Source organism: Pinus tabuliformis, chromosome X (genome assembly GCF_031772625.1).
Source record: "Pinus tabuliformis cultivar Carrire ecotype Pingquan chromosome X, CPIR1, whole genome shotgun sequence".
In the NCBI taxonomy this organism is placed as follows: Eukaryota; Viridiplantae; Streptophyta; class Pinopsida; order Pinales; family Pinaceae; genus Pinus; species Pinus tabuliformis.
Window position 1 is genome coordinate 329058407 of NC_142308.1, and position 19582 is coordinate 329077988.

A 19582-nucleotide genomic window follows, 5' to 3' on the forward strand; every position below is an offset into this window, starting at 1 on the left:
CCAAGAAGAAGACAGCCAAAGAAATGTGGACAACCATTGTGGGTTTATACAATAGCAATATCAAGACTAGGATAATGATGCTTAAAGACAAGTTTAGGAGCATCAAAATGTCAAATTCAGATTTATGTGGTTACTTACCTCATCATATTTACCTAAGTGAGGGACGAGCCAACAGGAGTGGGCAAGACTACCTTAGACTCTAAGTTCATGCGTTTAGCCTTGATGGGCTTCACCAAACCCTAGGAGACTTTTGTCAATGAGGTTGTGGCTAAGGAAAAGCTCCCAGATTGGGAGAGGCTGTTGAGTGATTTCGATCGAGAGGAGATCCCGACAGGGTCTTTTCCAGGGTCTCACACCAAGACCAAAGATGAAGAAAATTCTACCCTAGTTGGTAAAGGGTACAAATTGAAGGGCAATAAGAGTGGTGAGTTGAGCTCCAAGGGAGAGAACAATAAGATGAAGGACCTCAGAAAAATCAAATGTTTCTCATGCCCCCAGCCAAGGCATTATGCTACAAAATGCCCTAACCGAAAGAAGGGTTCCAAGAAGGACCAAGTCATAGCCTCTGTAGAGATTGACAAGTTCTCGACCAATTTTGAGAGAAAGTTTCCCCTCATTGCTTCTATAGCGAGCTCTATTGGTACTAGTGTTTGGTAAATTGATATTGCATCTAGTCACATTACAGGAAACAAGGAGTTCTTTCACAAACTGATAGAGAAAGACATGAAGTTTCACATTAAGCTAGGAGATGATGGGATGTATTGAGTCGAAAGCCTTGGTATAGTAAAATTCGAGGGGTAGTCAGGAAAACCCTTATATCTCAGAGATGTTCTTTATGTTCTAGGCCTCAAGAAAAACCTCATTTCAGTTTCAACACTTGAAGATAAGGGGTATGAAGTAAACTTTAGAGAAGGAAAAGTCTTCATCCAGCCCCACAATTCAAAATTTGCCAAGCAAATCAGGGTTAGACAGAAGAGCTTGTGCATATCGCTGTTTGAGATAGCCACAATGCTTATGAGCAGAGGTGGTTGTGACTTAAGGCAAGAGTTGGGTATGGGGCATCTACACCATGGAGCATTGAAGGTGCTCAAGGAGATAGCGACCGAGCTACCTAAATGCAGCATAGATCATCATGACGTGTGTAAGGGGTGCACACTTGGCAAGTATGCCAAAATATCATTTCCCTACAGTAACCACAGGGCTAAGGGCATCTTGGACCTTGTACATTCAGACGTGTGTGGGCCCATTTGTTTTGTATCCCTCAGTATGTACAAATTTTATGTCAGCTTTATTGACGATTTTTCGAGAAAGACCTAGATATTTTTCATGAAGAACAAGGATGAGGTCTTATTAAAATTCCTAGAGTTTAGAGCCTTGGTGGAGAACCAGACCAGAAAGAAAATCAAGGCACTGAGATCAGATAATGGAGGGGTGTACACCTCCAATGCCTTCAAGGACTTTTGTGCCAAGGAGGGCATTAGGAGGGAGCTCACCTTATAACCCTCATCAAAATGGGGTGGAAGAGTGCAAAAACAGGGCCATAGTTGGAGCAACCATAGCTATGTTGCATGATCAAGAGTTTCCCATCTTTCTATGGGAAAAAGCATGCAACATTGCAGTTTACATGTAGAACAGGAGCCCACATCGAGTGTTGGGGTAAATCACATCAAAGGAGGCCTTCACAGGTAAAAGACCAGATGTATCTCTTCTTAGGATATTTGGCAGTCTGGTGTTGTGTTATCAGGACCAGACCGGCCGGTTTAGATCAGTCTAATTGTTTTGAGGAAAAAATCGGTTCGAATCGGTGACTTGAATTGTTTTTTGGTCGGTTTAGTACGATAAAGCTGTGTAGAATGCAACAAGTGGGGTAGACAGACCTAACAGTTTTTCAGGATTTCAAGATTGGGGGGATTGCATGTTTCCATTGGATTTTATGATGTATGAGGGTATCGAACTAGCATTTAATCAAGAGCACCAATCCCTCTATGTACCTTGATATTAGTGGCATTGATTGTTGAACTCCTCTATTATGGTCCTGCTAAAAATGTACCCATCACTCAAATCTTGAATTGACATGCTAAGCATTTTTTATCTTATTTTAATGCTTAGAGGGCGATATTGATGACTAAGATACCAATATAGGCAAAGATTTTTTGTTGTATTTTTTGTTCAAAGATGGATTGGGCTCAATGTTATTTTGGTTATGTGCACCCTTACATGCTCTATAAATGAGAACTTTCACCTATTTGTATATAAATGGTTTGGATTAAGATGGATGCACATGAATATATGTGTTTTCTTTAAAATTTGAATATTTTATGTATTTTTGGTTGACCGTTTTTTTGGTCTGGTTTTTTTACTGGTTTAGGTCTAGTTCTGATTGGTTCTTGGTCTAGGGGGTTTACCAGTTCAATGACTGATCTGGTTCTGATAACATTGGTCTAGTTTATTGCCATGTAGCAAAGATGTATCATGTAACACACCCCCTCGATTAACCCCTGTCCTTTTTAAGGTCAAAAGGGGGTAGTTACTATGCTGACCCAATCTCCATGGTACAATTATGGAAATGGGATCTAAATTTTGTTTTTCGAACTTCTCCAACTTTCTCAAAACTCAAAAGGATGACATCATTGTGTTCATCTCATCGAGACCTTTCCAACGATATAAAGTTCCCCTCGATTCGACTTAGGAATCAAAAGGTGTGACCATTCAAAGATAGGCCAATTACAAACCTTGCCACATCACCAACAGTTCCCATGTGGCAACCAGGTGATGAATCGCTTGGCGCCTTATGTGGTTGCTCTACTGTGGCACCCCACGTGGTTAGGCACACTCCTTTATGTAGTCGGAGGTCGACCTCATCCACAGTTCCACGAAGCACAATTTTTTACCAGGGTCTCGACCACGGTTTGCCCAAGCGGCCTGGACCCCTACCTTGATGTCCAACCTGACCTAGCCTGACTCCCGACTTAGGGGCCCCCACCTGTGAATTGAAGCTTGTTTTGCAAGTCTTTCATACCTAGAATTTTTTGCGAATTTCTAACTAATCTCGCACAGATTGAACCTCCACAACCTATTGAGACTTGATCTTTGAAATCTCATGATTCTTCCCCACACTCCATGGCCATGGAAGCCATGGTTTGTTGCAACCATGTGATCAGCAAGCATTGCTGAAGCGCATGGGTAATTTTTTCTCTAAGTTCATTGGGACACTACAAATCTCGGGTTGTCTACTTGCCCATTAAAATACACAAAACAAGCACCTTAGTGCACTCACCGAACCACAAGGAACTTAAGAAATTTTCTCAATCACATCATAGATATGCTCATGTTGTTATCAGTCATACACACAACACATATACAAAGATATCCAAAATACAATCCAACCACCAATTTCATCAATTCTCACGAATACACACAGAGATTCTTTATTCATCTGAGCTAAAAATCACTGATATTCATGCTCACACAACACATAGGAATTCAACCATTCCTTCAAGCATGCATACAAGAACTCTAATATCCATTGAGACACAAGAAATCACATTTTTTAAACCAACATAAGCTTTTAGTCACCACGATGAACATGTACATGTCATTCAAACATTAGGAGCATAGTTAGATAGTAAGATACTTATCTCATATGGAAAAATGTTGACAACTAAGAGTGGAACTTCAACTCACCACCCAACCATAGACAAACTACAACCACTATTACTTGTAGTCGTCACCCCTAGCTAGAATCCAAAGCTTGAGGTAGAGTACTTCCAAGGAAAAAAATTTAACCAATAAAACAACTGAAACATGATTTTCTCAAGGCCATTATGCCTTCATCCACTAGCGACATAAGCTTTTGCTCGACCTTTTCAGGCCTTTCAAGCAATATCAACAACCATACTAGGATAGCACAATATAGAGAGTTCAACTCACTTTTAGGAGAAGAGAGTCCACCATAAGGGGAGATTCATCAATTGGATAAGCTACTGTTGGGGTAAAGAGACTACCTCTCCAGGTACTTCATTAGTGAATCAAACACCAAATCTCTAGCCCCAAGGAAACTTTTGGTGTTTCATTAGCCCTCACAAATACCAAAGTGTCTCTACCTTAACCAATAGTTTCATCGATGCACAAGCTCCCAATGGGCTCTTTAGCCTTCAAGCAAGCCACTACTCTCTATTGCTTTTACCCAACAACCTCCGCAAGGGTTCTTCAACTGCTTTCTAATCTTTCCAGAGCTTACCAATAGGGAATTTCGATCGTTGTCTTCTCTAAGCTCTCACCTCCACACTTGGAGGAATTTCTCTTACTGCAGTGTTCTATGCACATTTTACTTCCAATGCTTCTGCGTGAAAGAGAGAGAGATCATCCCCCCAATTGTTCTCCCCTTTTCCTTTTTCTTGTTGTTGTGTATCTCCCTATGGTCGTCATGAGAGAATGTCCCCCAAAAAAGTTAAAAACAGACTAATTGTCTACCAGTCAACCACTAGACAACGCGACCCATGCCCCCCCTTAAATTTTTTTCCCTTTTGTTGCTTATCGTTGAAGCTTAAAGGACACTTGGGTTATCCTCTCCTTTTTCAATTAATTTAAGGGCACAATCAACATATTTTAAAACCACTCAGCCAACCAAGACTGATATTTAAAACAACAATTCCCTCAAGCAATCTCCTTCCTCAGGCAATGGAATTTATCCCTCTTTCGACCATTTAAATAATTGCAATTATTTACAAGAGAGAAATATTAACCAGGGGATGTCACAAGAGAAGAGGTCAAAAGTGGAGCCTCTTGCAGAGAAGGGCATCTTTGTGGGCTACAGTGAGACTTTTATAGAATACAAAGTATATGTACCAACACTCGGGAAGACAGTCATCTGCAAACACGTGACGTTTGAGGAGGAAAGGGCTAGAATAAGTCCTTTGACATTGATCAGGGTTCAATGCAGGAGGAGGAGCAACAGGCTCCCAAACAGGAAGCTAAGCCAGTTCCTCAAACAAAAATAAAACATGGTGATGGGCAAGTCAAGCAGCATGAAGTCGATTTGGACACACACGAGGGGGAGCAAGAACAACCCTCTCACCTTATGACTCCCAGCATAGGGAAAAGAAAGATGAGATGGGCAAATCAGGTGATCAAAGAGGCTCAAGAGCATGTGGGAGCTCCTAGGACTTTAGTTCAGGAGAGTAGGCCACCATCACGGTACATAGGGTATGTTGACCACTACCGGTCAACTACCCCTGTAGTACACCCCCTCTTTTCTTGGCAGAAAGGGGTAGCACCTGAACGACGTGTCCGTGCCAGCCTGCAGTCATCAGCAGCTTGATCATTTTAATTGTAAACCCAGTCTGCATGTATGAATTGTAAATAATCTTAGCAGATATGAGTCGTTTATAATTGCCTAGGTGGACCTAACTTTCTAATGATAATCTACGTCCCGGAAGGTTTTTCGTCTCACCGATCTATGATCGGCAGAGTTTTCCTTCAGCCTGACCCCAAAGTCGGGATGCATTTTGTTATTAGAACTTTAGGAGAATCCTAGTGTGTTAATCTGCTAGATTATAGTTGTGTCGCAGAAGCTGGGTGATTTATGAGGGTCTATGATAAAGGGGTTTCCCCCTTAAGATGTAAATTGTAAAAGTCATGATGTAATGTGTCTTGAGGGTTAGAAAATGTTATAAATCCCCTCATGAGTCCTAAGTCCTAGGTCCTAGGTGATGTTTCCAAAGGCTTAGTTCGATGATCCATTTAAGAAAATAAATAAAATTATAAAATAAATAAAAATTATAAAATTATAAAATTATAAAATGAAATAAATAAAAAATTATAAAATAAAGCAAAAACCCTAAATAATAAAATAATAATATTTTGAGTGAATGCATGCAAAATATTATTTTTAATATTAAGTTAACAATTTCGACGGATGAGATTAAGAGATGTCTTGATCCTCATCGACGATCGAGATCATTTCAACATGGATCACTCGAACTAGCCGTTGGGATCATTTCCTTTAAGTAGGGTGCTAGGGGTCATTTCAGATCATTGGATCTGTGAGCCTTGTACTGAAGAAGCTCTCTTGTAATCTGTTTCTGGTTAATAAAAGAAGACTTTGGGGTCCAAATCTTGCTGGTGTTACTCTCTGGAAGTGCTGTGAGCTAATTTAGTTTCTGCATATTTTATTTTTCAGCCATTAATAATAGCTTATTATAGGAGTATTGTCAGCATAGGTATCTTATTCACTTGCTAGGGTTTGAGTGGTGTTAGGGTTTCTGAAGTAATGGCAGGTATCTCCATTACTTTTGGGATCTAACAACATTTTTGCCCTCTTTACTGATGGTTGTTCTGAGCTGTGCAGAAAACCCTTACCGAAGAAGATTTGTGGGCGTTTAGGGAAGTTGACTTTAGTTCAGGAGAGTAGGCCACCATCACGGTACATAGGGTATGTTGACCACTATCGGTCAACTACCCCTGTAGTACACCCCCTCTTTTCTTGGCAGAAAGGGGTAGCACCTGAACGACGTGTCCGTGCCAGCCTGCAGTCATCAGCAGCTTGATCATTTTAATTGTAAACCCAGTCTGCATGTATGAATTGTAAATAATCTTAGCAGATATGAGTCGTTTATAATTGCCTAGGTGGACCTAACTTTCTAATGATAATCTACGTCCCGGAAGGTTTTTCGTCTCACCGATCTATGATCGGCAGAGTTTTCCTTCAGCCTGACCCCAAAGTCGGGATGCATTTTGTTATTAGAACTTTAGGAGAATCCTAGTGTGTTAATCTGCTAGATTATAGTTGTGTCGCAGAAGCTGGGTGATTTATGAGGGTCTATGATAAAGGGGTTTTCCCCCTTAAGATGTAAATTGTAAAAGTCATGATGTAATGTGTCTTGAGGGTTAGAAAATGTTTTAAATCCCCTCATGAGTCCTAAGTCCTAGGTCCTAGGTGATGTTTCCAAAGGCTTAGTTCGATGATCCATTTAAGAAAATAAATAAAATAATAAAATAAATAAAAATTATAAAATTATAAAATGAAATAAATAAAAAATTATAAAAAGTTATAAAATAAAGCAAAAACCCTAAATAATAAAATAATAATATTTTGAGTGAATGCATGCAAAATATTATTTTTAATATTAAGTTAACAATTTCGACGGATGAGATTAAGAGATGTCTTGATCCTCATCGACGATCGAGATCATTTCAACATGGATCACTCGAACTAGCCGTTGGGATCATTTCCTTTAAGTAGGGTGCTAGGGGTCATTTCAGATCATTGGATCTGTGAGTCTTGTACTGAAGAAGCTCTCTTGTAATCTGTTTCTGGTTAATAAAAGAAGACTTTGGGGTCCAAATCTTGCTGGTGTTACTCTCTGGAAGTGCTGTGAGCTAATTTAGTTTCTGCATATTTTATTTTTCAGCCATTAATAATAGCTTATTGTAGAGTATTGTGAGCATAGGTATCTTGTTCACTTGCTAGGGTTTGAGTGGTGTTAGGGTTTCTGAAGTAATGGCAGGTATCTCCATTACTTTTGGGATCTAGCAGCATTTTTGCCCTCTTTACTGATGGTTGTTCTGAGCTATGCAGAAAACCCTTACCGAAGAAGATTTGTGGGCGTTTGGGGAAGTTCTCGGCTGAACCAGCCAACTCCCGCAAGCATTTTTCTTGCTGAGCCCAGCTGGTTTTGATCCTGGGTCTATCATTCAGTTTATTTTCCTAATTTGCATGAGAGATTTTCTGAAGTTCTTCATAGTGAAAATCTGAAATTTTTGTTCTTTAAAATATTTTTGTTCTTATTGCTGAATCTGGTTGTTAAGGGGCCAAAATCTGTAAATTAATCAGCTGTTTTGGGGTTTTAAGTTTTGCTTTATATACAGGTTTAATTAGGGTTTTCAGTTTTGGTTTTAGGCATATATCATTCCTTGGGTGATCTTGTCCATTTCAAGTTGCAGGATTGTTAAAAATTTCTAAGGCCCTCACCCACACCTTACTTCGCCAGCGGATACAATCCTTCCACACTCAGTTCGAGGTTCAGATGCCTTAGGGCATTGCATATTGTGCTGATCTATCATTATCTGGCCAATCAGCAAAGAGAAACATCAACGCATTTTATCAATTGCTGCCATCACGTGAGCCTGTCAGAGGCTGCAACGCATACACCGAATAATCCTTAGTGATATTTTTTTGTGCGTTGACTGAAGAACGTGTTTTTGTATCCAAAAGCGTTCAAGTAAATTGGCTCAGAGCATTTCGTGTGGAGGCTTTGGGTTGAACAGGTAGCATTTGTTATCTGGCATATGCGCTGTCAGGGTCAGCATGAGTACCCGTTGAAAACAGAGATAAATCGATATCCACAAGTCTGTATGCGGTGCTCCATCATTGCATTCCCTGTGGATTTAAGCTGCAGAAAGCCGATCCAAACACGTTCCTGTCGAGGGTATATGCAGACAGAGTTGCTCAGCATTCATCTGCCGTCAAAATCCTTTGCTGCGTTGTGCGTGGAGGTGGATCGAAATCGCCAGGGTTACGGTGCCTCTTTTCTTCATCGGCTATGATCGTATTACTGTTTATTGTTCCATTCGCAAACCCTCAGCTCTGCGTTCAAGTGAAAATGGTGGCTATTTTGTCGTCTAAAGCCCTCAGGTAACAGCTGCAATCTGTCCGTCGTCTTCACTCTCGGGCCAGGTAATGACTGCGTATCGTTTTTTGTCTTAGCGCGAGTAATTCTGGAGTATTGGTTTGCATTTTCAGATCAGGGTCACGATTTCATTGTTTTATTAACTCAGATATCAGCGTTCAGCCATATAGTAGGTCTATTTTGGATTTAACGTCACGATATACATGTGCGTAGATGGTGGTTCTTTTTGGGAATTCAATTTAGGTTTATTTTATTTTCATATATATTTAATTTTCATTTTGACTTAGGTCAGAGCTTTATATGTTTAGGTTTTAGATTTGTTATTTAATTTTTTAATTAAAATCATAAAAGTTTTATAAAAAATATAAAAAGGTTCCTTTTATTTTAGATTAGATTTTGTAAATTTTTGTTTTAAGTTTTTATTTAGATTTTAATTTAGTTTTTATTTTACTTTTAAAAAAAAAAAAAAAATTCTTTATTCTTGTTAGACTTTAGTTTAAGTTTAATTTTTTTTGGATTTTTAGGATTCTTTTTTCTTTTAGATTTTAGTTTAGTTAAAAAAAAAAAAAAAAAAAAAAAATTGAAAAAGGTATAAAAAATATTGTGGGATTTTTCTTTTGCCAGATCTGGTTATTTTCAGGAAATTATCATGCTGAGATTTAAATTTATCGATGCGGAATGAATGTTTTGATCATCTTGAAGATTAGCTGCATATGGTATCTGGTTAATGATTCATGATTTTGCGTGGTTGTTAAAAGGCATTCATCTCTTCAAAAAAAAAAAATTTAAATTACTGTATATCGTTATTGAGCTCTGGTCATTATAAGAACTCTGTGTGTTTATCGAATATCCTGCATCTGTTCTAGTCATTTGATGATAAGTGATTGCTACACATGGTTTACATTTCTGAAATATTTACTAAGTGATCATTTAAAATTTAATCTCTTAAGGCACTGGTCTTTTAACTTTTAAATCCATCTAGTGCTTATCATATTGTGTCTCGTGTCTCCCAGCCCAACTGTTTGGCAGTTGGTCTTCATCATCTCATAGGGTCTACCCCCCTTAGCCGCGGGAGACAAGCTTAAACGGAGGGATCGGGGATCAGAGTGACAACCCCGATCTGAGCGTTGTCGTGACAATCTGCGCGACAACAGGGTATATGGCCCTAATGATAGAGTTGTTGGTTGAGCCTTCTAGCTACCAGGAGGCAGCCACACAACAAGTGCGGAGAGATGCCATGGTGGAGGAATACATCTCCATAATGAAGAATGATGTCTGGGAGGTGGTGTTGAGGCTGAAGAGCAAATTTGTGGTGGGCTCACACTAATCTATAAGATCAAGCATGGAGCTAGTGGGAGCATTGATAAATTCAAGGCAAGATTTGCGGCCAAGGGGTTCTCACAAAAGGAGGGCATAGATTATGATGAGACATTCGCCCTTGTGGCCAAATGCTCGTCCATCAAGACAATCATATTGATTGCAACATAGATGGGGTGGAGGATCCACCAGATGAACGTAAAGACAACATTTCTCAACAAAGTCTTTGAGGAGGAGATCTATATCGAGCAGTTGAAAGGGCTCAAGGCATATAGTAGGGTAACATGTGTGCAAGCTGAAGAGGGCTTTGTATGGGCTCAACCAGGCTCCATAAGCATGGTATGCCCACATTGACAACTATCTACAAGGATTGGGCTTCACAAAAAGTGAGGCTGATTCCAACCTCTACTACATCATTGTTGGAGGTGTACCATTCATTCTAGTACTATATGTTGATGGTTTGTTCATGATAAGGTCATAGAAGCCCATCCAAGAGTGCAAGATAGATCTTGCATGTGAGTTTGAGATGAAGGATCTAGGGCTTATGCACTATTTCCTTGGATTGGAGGTTTGGTAAGGGGATGGAGAGATCTTCCTAGGGCAGGGCAAGTACATCATTGAGATCCTAAGGAGATTCAAGATGTCATACTGTAGGCCCATGTCTACGCCTCTAGTCACAAACTAGAGTAAAGTAGATACATCCAAGTTGGAGCCAGTGAACCCCAAACTTTATAGCCAATTGATTGGGTCACTTATGTACTTGGTGAACATGCGACCTGGCATATGTTCTGCAGTAAACTCTCTTAGTTAGTTCATGGTTGAGCCCAAGAAAGTTCATTGGGTTGTTGCAAAACACATTTTGAGGTATCTCAGGGGCATCATTTAGTTTCGACTACGGTATACACAAGTGGATGGAGTGAAGTTGGAGGGCTTCACAGATGCAGACTAGGCAAGTAGCTTCGCAAACAAGAAGAACACTTCAAGTTGTGTCTTCAGTGTTGGATCAATAATTCCTTCCTAGTTTAGTAGGACACAAATATCAGTTGCATTAAGCTCGGCAGTGGCCGAGTATATAGCCACCAGTCTCGAAACATGCAAGGCCATTTGGATAAGGAAGCTACTTGTAGGATTATTTGGGCAGGAGCTAGAGTCTACAATGATCGACTGTGACAATTAGAGTTGCATCTAGCTCTCTAGAAATCCAATGTTTCATGATCGGTCAAAGCATATTGACATCTGGTATCACCACATCAAAGGTTGTGTGTAGAGAGGTCCAGTTAGACTCTAGTACATCTCGACAAAAGAGCAGGTTACAAACATTTTGACGAAGGCATCAATGAAGGGGAAGCTTGTCTACTTCAGAGACAACTTGGGAATAGTGCAAAACACCTTCCTCTCTAAGAGGGAGTGTTGAATGGAGTAGAGCAGGGGGTGATTTTGCATTTTCACAAGTATCAGGGCATATAGAAATCTCATATCAGTTCACTTAGCCAAATTAATTAAAAATGTAATTATTTCCTAATGTTAGACTTTGTAAAATTAAAAATGAAAAGTCAACATAAGATTAGATAATGGCCATTGATCTTCAAGGAGCAAGGGTAAATCTCAGCCCTTGGATCCTTCTGGAAAGACAAAGTCACCCCATAAAGAGGAAATAAGGCTGAGATGAAAATCAGATTGAGTGACACCACTTTTGTTTAGAGCGCTTAGCAAGAGGAGGCCGATTCAGCAAGTCAACAATCAGTTGAAGTGTTTCAACATCTAAGAGAGCAAGGAAGAGGGTCGTACGACCTGAATCTCAACTAATTATAAAGGTTGAGTCACTATGAAAGTGCACAGGGGGGAGGTTGAGTTCATCTAAGTCGTACCATATGGCAAGTACAGTTAGTCTTACACTATGTTTTAAAACTAGGTTGCTTTGACTTGGAATCGGCTGGTTGATCGAGCCACACCCTTGCCTAGACCGATTAGGTCAATTATCCAGTTTGGAGGTCAGTCCGTTACCGAATCGACCGATTTGGTCACTGACTGAGCCCGACGTAAATTGGTCGGTCTGGGTGACAGGAAAAAAAGGCGGGTTTGGCGGACTTCAAATCACATTTTTTCTATTTAAACTATTCCCTAACCCCTCTACCCCTCTCTGACGCCTATAAAGGTGACCCAACTCCCTCATATTTCCTCATAGCTATCTCATTGCATTTGTGTGGAGTTTTTGAGCAGTTGGAGTTGGTCTTTGGAGTTGCATTAAAGAGGTTCTTGGGCAATCCTTGGAGCAATATTGAGGAAGTTTTTGGGCGATCTTTGGAGCAATCATTGAGTTGTTTTTTGGAACAACATTTACCATTGAGGAGTTGGTTTTTGGAGTAGCATTGGTTGTGTGTTTTTGTTTTGATCTTTATATATTACATGTATTGGACAATGCACTGGGTGCCATTTTGATACAATAGATATATTCATGAGCATACTTTGATCATATGTTGTCTTCTCTAGTTTATTCTAATGCTTTGAGTTTGGAAACATGAATAAAAATATTTTAAAATATGCTTTTTCATAAAAAATAAATATTTAATGTATCTAATTTTCTAAAAACATTATAAGACACGGGAGGCTGACTATGGAATAGTTTAGTAGCAGAAATTAGTAAGTAAAAATTAGAGAGCAATTTAGCTACAATATGTTGTCCTTTCAAAGGGTTAGTCATATCCTTGAAATTTTTAGTGTTGTTTCTTTGAGTCTGTAGATCCTCATTATATAGTTTAAGTACTCCAAAAGACTCTTTGGGTCTTGACCTTTAAGTTAAATACTCCAAAACTTGAAACATAAAGATCTCCATTGAGATAGAATAATATATATATATATTATATATATATATATATATATATATAATGTTACAAATGAGAGTGAGGGGTCTGCTTATAAACTAGGCAAGTGCTTCTTCATGCAGAGTCATGTCCCATTTAGACATGCCTCGTCAACCTAATTACTAATTAACTAGTCATTATTACAATTATCATCATTATTTATATTTAATATATTTTATTCATAACATTACCTTCCTCTTCAAAAAGCTTTGTCCTCAAATTTTGCTAATGAAAAGGTTTGAATTTTTTTTATTACGAATGTGTTCTCATTTCGGAACTATCATCTTCGTTGATACAAGTTGATATGATCCTCTAAGTGATAAACAAAAATGTCGCACTAAGAAGGGATCAGACCATCCTAGATCAATCTTCTGTGGAATCTTGCGGTGACTGGAAACTTGTGATGAATTGTTATCACATGAGTGGATTGCACTGACATTAATATTCTTCGAAACATCAGTTTGTTGTTTTTGTTCTAAATACGTAGCTCGATTGAGCTGTCTACTCTCGTGATTCGGATGTTGATAAGGAATTCTAGTGATTTGATTTTCTCTTATATTGTTTGTGTCATTTTCTTGATTTATTTGAAGCACCCGATTTCCTTTAGTTATGGAAGTTGAATGGTTAATATCTGGATCTTCACATGAATCTTTTGTTGTTGGAACTGCAACTTCTGAGTACATCTTTACTTCAACTAGTTTGTCCTTTCCTTGAGTTGTGTTACTGACTGAATCGATATTTGTTGTCTTTTTGTCAACTTGAATTCCTACATTTGATGCTTCTTTCTCATTAAGTTGTTGTACCTTGTTTTCTAATGACTTCTTGTCCTCTTTAAGCTTCTTAATTTGCGTCAATATTTTTTCACTATGGTCTTTAAGCGGAGAAACTTCTTCATTTTTGTCAGTGGTGATCTTGTCAATTTCTCTTTGCATATTTTGTAATACTTTTTTACCTTCTTGAAAAATTATTTTCGAAATATCTTGTATGTCTTTTGATGTTACAAAATTTGGTTTCAGTGTAACAAACTGGAGTGTTATTTTCTTCTCCCTATAGGAAAATGTATTTTGCTTGTCGAGCTTTCTTCAAATTTTCCAATAGCCTTTGCTTTCCTCAAATATCTCTCTTCAATACTTCGGACTTCCAAATATCCCTTTATATACTTTTAGGAGTATAATAGTTTTCTTCCTTTTTTCCTTTATAATTTTTATTAAATTTAAAATATACCATTCTTTATACTCTTATTTAACCTTTGATATTTAGTTTTATATATGCCCCTTCGTACTTCTATTCTACAACTTTTTTTTATACTTATTTTTATATATACCCCTTTGTACTTCTCTTCTTGATCCGGATTTAAACAGGAACGCAAAAAATTACATAGATAACCATATACACAAAGATGCAACGGAAATAATACTTCATTTCATTAATGGAAAATACTAAAATATGCTTACAACCAGAAATGGAAATAAACCAGCTAGGGCGATGGTAGCTTATCTCTGAGAAGAGATGTGGTGGCTACATGCCTCTGAATTGTGTTACAATGAAGCTCGAAGGCCTATTTATTGTTGAGAAACAATGGAAAACCCTTCACATTCCAAAACCTAACCCTAGAAGATGAAACGCCAAATTGTGGGCCCCGTTTTTTGGGTAAGTTGGTACATCAACTTCCCGGGGTCGCGAATTGGTCGTATTATCTCCATTTGACGCGCATGATAGTCCGTTGGAAATATCTCTCCGAGGACTACGACGGAAAAGACAATTTTTTAACAAAAATATTGATGGCGGTAGATTTCCCAAAAAACGTCGTTTAAGGCCTCAAAACGGCTCCGGAAGTTTAGGACCCGAAAAATTGCTAAAAATATTAAATTGCGCTATAATTAAGGAAACTGAAAAACTGAAAGGGACAATTGTGGGGGTCTAGATGGGATAGGTGGGTGGCCACCAACATCCACCTGGATCACTTCTATAATGTTTTTTTTTTTCCTTTATACTTATTTTTATATATACCCCTTTGTACTTCTCTTCTATAACTTTGTTTTTGTTTTTGAAATATATCAATATATATAAATCAACCTTTACCTTTCCTTTTTTTTTCTTTTCAATTAAATAAAAGTTTTAAGTTGTTTTTATTTTTGTTAAACCAGAACTCCTTTGACTTTTCCTTTTTAACAATCTTGTGACTTTACTAACTTCAAAAACAAAGTCGACTTAGGGAGATTTGGAGAACAATTTTTAATTGTAATTTTTTTTTTGTTTAAGTTACTCTTATCTATGGCTTCCTGAAAGGTTGGGCAACATGATTTGTAGGATGTTCAGTGGATGGATAACTTATGAGTATACAAACACAATTGTTGGTAGAGACACAAATTAAATTATACAGTGGCATAAACTTACTTGTTATGATCAATTACTCGTGATTGCTTTCATTTACTTGTACACAACGAGGGTTGTGAGGCACCAAGACTGTACGGCGGCACACTGAAGCACAAGAGTGGTAGAATATATATTGCACACTACTGGAACACTGTGATTGCGTGGGATGTGTGTGGCAGGGAGAGAATTTGCAGCGATGGTGGGCTTCGCGATTGCAGTAGCAGGGGTCTTTTTTTTAGCTAAATGAGTTAAGGCTTCGATGGAATCTTATACAATGATGGGGAACACGACATTGACTTGTTTGGTGGATTGATCTCCTTGGATGGTGACAGTGCAGTGCGGTTGGGACGATACAACTTTGCAATGTTGACGATGCAGCGACAGGGAGAAGGGTCTGTGAGGTGAGGCAGTTGGACGGTGAATTGTTTGAGTAAGTTTGCATGTGATGGGTGCTTGGATGGCGGTCATTGAGTGGCTACGCCTGCAAACAGCGGCTGGGTGGCCCTCAAGATTTTGCTTTTGTTTTTGGTTTTTTTTTTTTGTTTTATTTATTGTTATTTTTATTTTTTATACTATATATTTTTTTCTCTTAAATAATTTTTTACTTTTTCTTTTTAATATATATATATAACTTTTTTAATAATGGCCAAAGGCTTAAATGGCGATATGGAGAAACTCCAAATTCATGTAGCGAAATGCTTCAATGGCAACAATCTTGATGAATCTTTGATGTCCAAGGGCCTGGATCAAGTTAGTTCTTTGTAGCGGTAGAGTGGCCAAAGGATCGAACTACTCTGATACCAAATGGAACGAACAAAGCTCGACCTTCAAGTTAAATACTCCAAAAGACTTGGAATATAAAGATACCCATTGATGATATATATATATATATAATGTATGAATGAGAATGATGTTACAAATGAGAGTGGGGGCCTGCTTATATACTAGGCTAGTGCTTTTTCATGGAGAGTCATGTCCTATTTAGACATGCCTCTTCAACCTAATTACTAATTAACTAATCATTATTACAATTATCATCATTATTTATATTTAATATATTTTATTCATAACAATCCTTCAAAAAAATGGTAAAGTTTAACTATTCTACCGAAGAGAAGCAACAAAAATAGCAAGATTCCAACTGCAACTCAGGATAGTTCCGCGTCAATGACATACAAAGGATGAAGGCATTAAAAGAGGATTGAAGGATTTGGAACATTGCATGTGTACACCTATACTTTTGCCTGAAACAAGGGAGTCATGGTGTGAGCCCTAACTGCACTCAAGCATCCACTCACATCTACTTTGAGAAAACGGTAATCAAAATCAAGAATTAGTTAAAGCTTGAAGCAATAAAAGCAAGGAAAGAATTCATTCCAAAATATAGACAATTTTGTCGTGAAAGAGAAAGAGTCTTCTAGTGTTGTAGATCACTCAAAGAATTGAACATGTATTCAAAATCATTAAATAAGAGCTTTAGCTACAGTTTTGGCAATCCTAAGGATTTGCCCCTTGTCTATCAATTCATCTTTCCAATCTTTATTTTCTTTATTTTCACTATTAGCTATTTCCTTCAGTTCTCTATAAACTTGAAGAGTGAGACTTATTTTTATTTGGTCATGGAATCAATATTGAAGACTTGCTCTCAGTTTCATCCATAGACTCTCTTTAAATTTGGCTTGAACCAATGACTCAATTGCAAATACTAGTTATTGTTGTGTGCCCTGTGCGGAGTTTCACAAGAGATTATGAGTGATGCCTAAAATACTTGGATAATGGTGCTTCGTATTTGTTGCTTCACCATTTTGTATGAAGGATATTTATGCTCTGGAATGTAAGTTCTTCTCGAGATTTGTAGTTAATAAATGAATTACAAGATTCATTTTCATAAGTGCCCAATACATTTTCTTGTTGTCTTTAATATTAATGACGCCCATCTTCATTAGAGTACAAAGAAAATTGCTATATTTTAAGTTTTAACTCTTCCTAATCTGCATCATTGTTTATCAATATGTCTGGTAAACAAGATTATGGTATCCAAAGTTTATAAAAAATTGCCTGCATAGCTCTATCACTATTTTAAATAGCTCTTTCTCAATCTTTTGGAGTGACAAATACCCTTTCTAGCCTCTATATTCTTTCAGATCAGCCTAAAGCTACTAATTCTAATTTTCATCCATTCTTACTAGACCTTGTTCATGACATGTTTGATTCCATACTATAGCCTACCATAATGAAGAGAATTTAATCAAATGATTGTCTTATATAGTGAGTTGTTTTCATGGCATGTAATTGTACACAATGTTATCATAACCGAACCAGTAGACCCCCCGAATCAGGAACCAGTCGAAAGTGGACCAAAACCAATAAAAAAATTGGACCAAAATAATGGTCGACTAAAAAATACATTAAAAAAACATATATATTCATGTGCATTCATATGAATCCAAACCATTTATACACAAACATGCAAAAGTTCTCATTTATATAGTAGTAAAAGTGCATATAACCAAAATAACACTTAGTCCAATACATATGTGAACCAAAAATACATCTACAAAGAGGCTCTAGATGGGCTCTAGTGTCAATAAAAACTCATGCTACAACAAGTAGCTACATACTATCACAATCAATGCCTATATTGGGATCATCATCATCAATATTGCCCCTGAAGCATTAAAATAAGATATAAAAAGCTTCACATGTTGTCAAATTGAGATTTTGTTTGACTGATGGGTACATTTTTACTAGGGTCATGATAGAGGAGTTCAACAATCAATGTCACTAACATCAAGGTACATAGAGGGTTTGGTGCTCTTGATTAAATGTTAGTTCCATACCATCGTACACAACAGAGTACAAGTGAAAAAATGCAATCCCCCCAATCTTGAAATGTTGAAAACTTTGATTTAATTCTTCCAAATCCATGACCCAAACAACTCAATGTGATGGATCCAAAAGAATTAGATCAAAGCTATTCACATCATAGAATCGTAAACTCAAAAATCTTTAAAATTGTTAAGTCTACTGAATTTTAAGTGGGATCTAAAATTCTAGTTTCTGTATATGAAATCCAATGAGGTCAGAACTACTCTCAAACATCTAGAGTCAGTTAATGGCAATGTTTAAGTAAAAAAATAAAAATGAAACATAAAGAAGAATGTCACTTTTACTTGCATAGCATTGGTAGGGCCCTAGGGTTGAATATTAGGTTGCTCCACTCATAAATTGTTTTTTTTTTTAATTTGTATTGGAGGGTACTTGGTTGCATTGTACAAAACCGACCAATTTGGTGAAAAAAGGCTTGTTTGGCCGATTCCGTACTAGAACAAGCCGATTTAGTACCAACACCGACCTTTTCTAGTTTTGTGCCACCAGTCAAACCATTTTAGGCACCAAAATAGTTGAAACGACCAATGCCACCAGTTCTAGTCTAGTTCTAAAAACATTAATTGTACATAGTGATTTCTATATATGTTGGCCTCAAGATGTGAGATGGATACAAGGATATGATGTTATCATAGATCAAAGTAGCTTGAATCAAAACATATATTAATAAACAAATTCATAGCATGTAATCTTTTTCCTTTTTTTGTTTTATGGAAAATGCATGTTATATTACATTACATCACGACAAACTACAAAAAAGTATACATCAAATCCCACACGATAATGGATGGCATATAGCATAAAATCTTATGTAAGAGTTCCAAAATGCATAATCCTTATTTCACTTCATCTAACATGCTTAAATCATAAGGTCTTTATTTTTTCAAATCTTATCAATATGTAGTTACTGCATTAGATATTTACAATGAATAAGATAAAGAAAATATGAAGATATGATATATTGTTCGCCTTACCTGGAAAGATTCGAGACCAAGATATTGAGAAACGATACACATTGAATCCCATTTTGGCTATAAGATCCACATCCTCCTGTCAATAAGACCTCTATGAGATTACTCCTGGTAATGCAAACGAAGAATAGAAGTAACAAAGGCAAACTTTTTGAAGTAAACTATTGAACTCAAAATGGGTTGCAAATACCATGAGGATAGGATATAATGCTCAATAATAGAAAGTGCAATGCAAAGGAAATATCTAGATTCTACATTTCAAAGAACCATATTTGAAAGGATGTTAAAACCTTACCTAAAGTAATTGGAATTCAAGTATGATAAATGATCGAAATTGTTGATAACTAAATGTTAAATTTGGCAACTAGGGCCAAACATCACTTTGGTCAGCTCTTATGAGGCAGCTGATATTTTTATTGGATTCCTCTTTCTGAAAGATGTAGGATAGATCTAAAGATCATCCTATTCTGACATGTACAAATGAAGTTATGAATTTATTTTGATTATGGACAAATTGTCAAGGTCGACCAACCATCAA

The 19582-nt window shown here is 37.3% G+C and overlaps 1 protein-coding gene across 2 annotated transcripts in view; it reads right to left on the reverse strand.

Moving 5' to 3' along the window:
* Nucleotides 1-19582, reverse strand: part of LOC149139789 (beta-glucosidase 42-like) — a 185715-nt gene that overhangs the window by 121240 nt on the left and 44893 nt on the right. For both annotated transcript variants that reach the window (XM_089446346.1, XM_089446347.1), the window contains exon 4: nucleotides 19048-19123. In XM_089446346.1, coding sequence (XP_089302472.1) covers nucleotides 19048-19123 — 76 coding nt within the window. The remainder of the gene's footprint in view (nucleotides 1-19047; nucleotides 19124-19582) is intronic.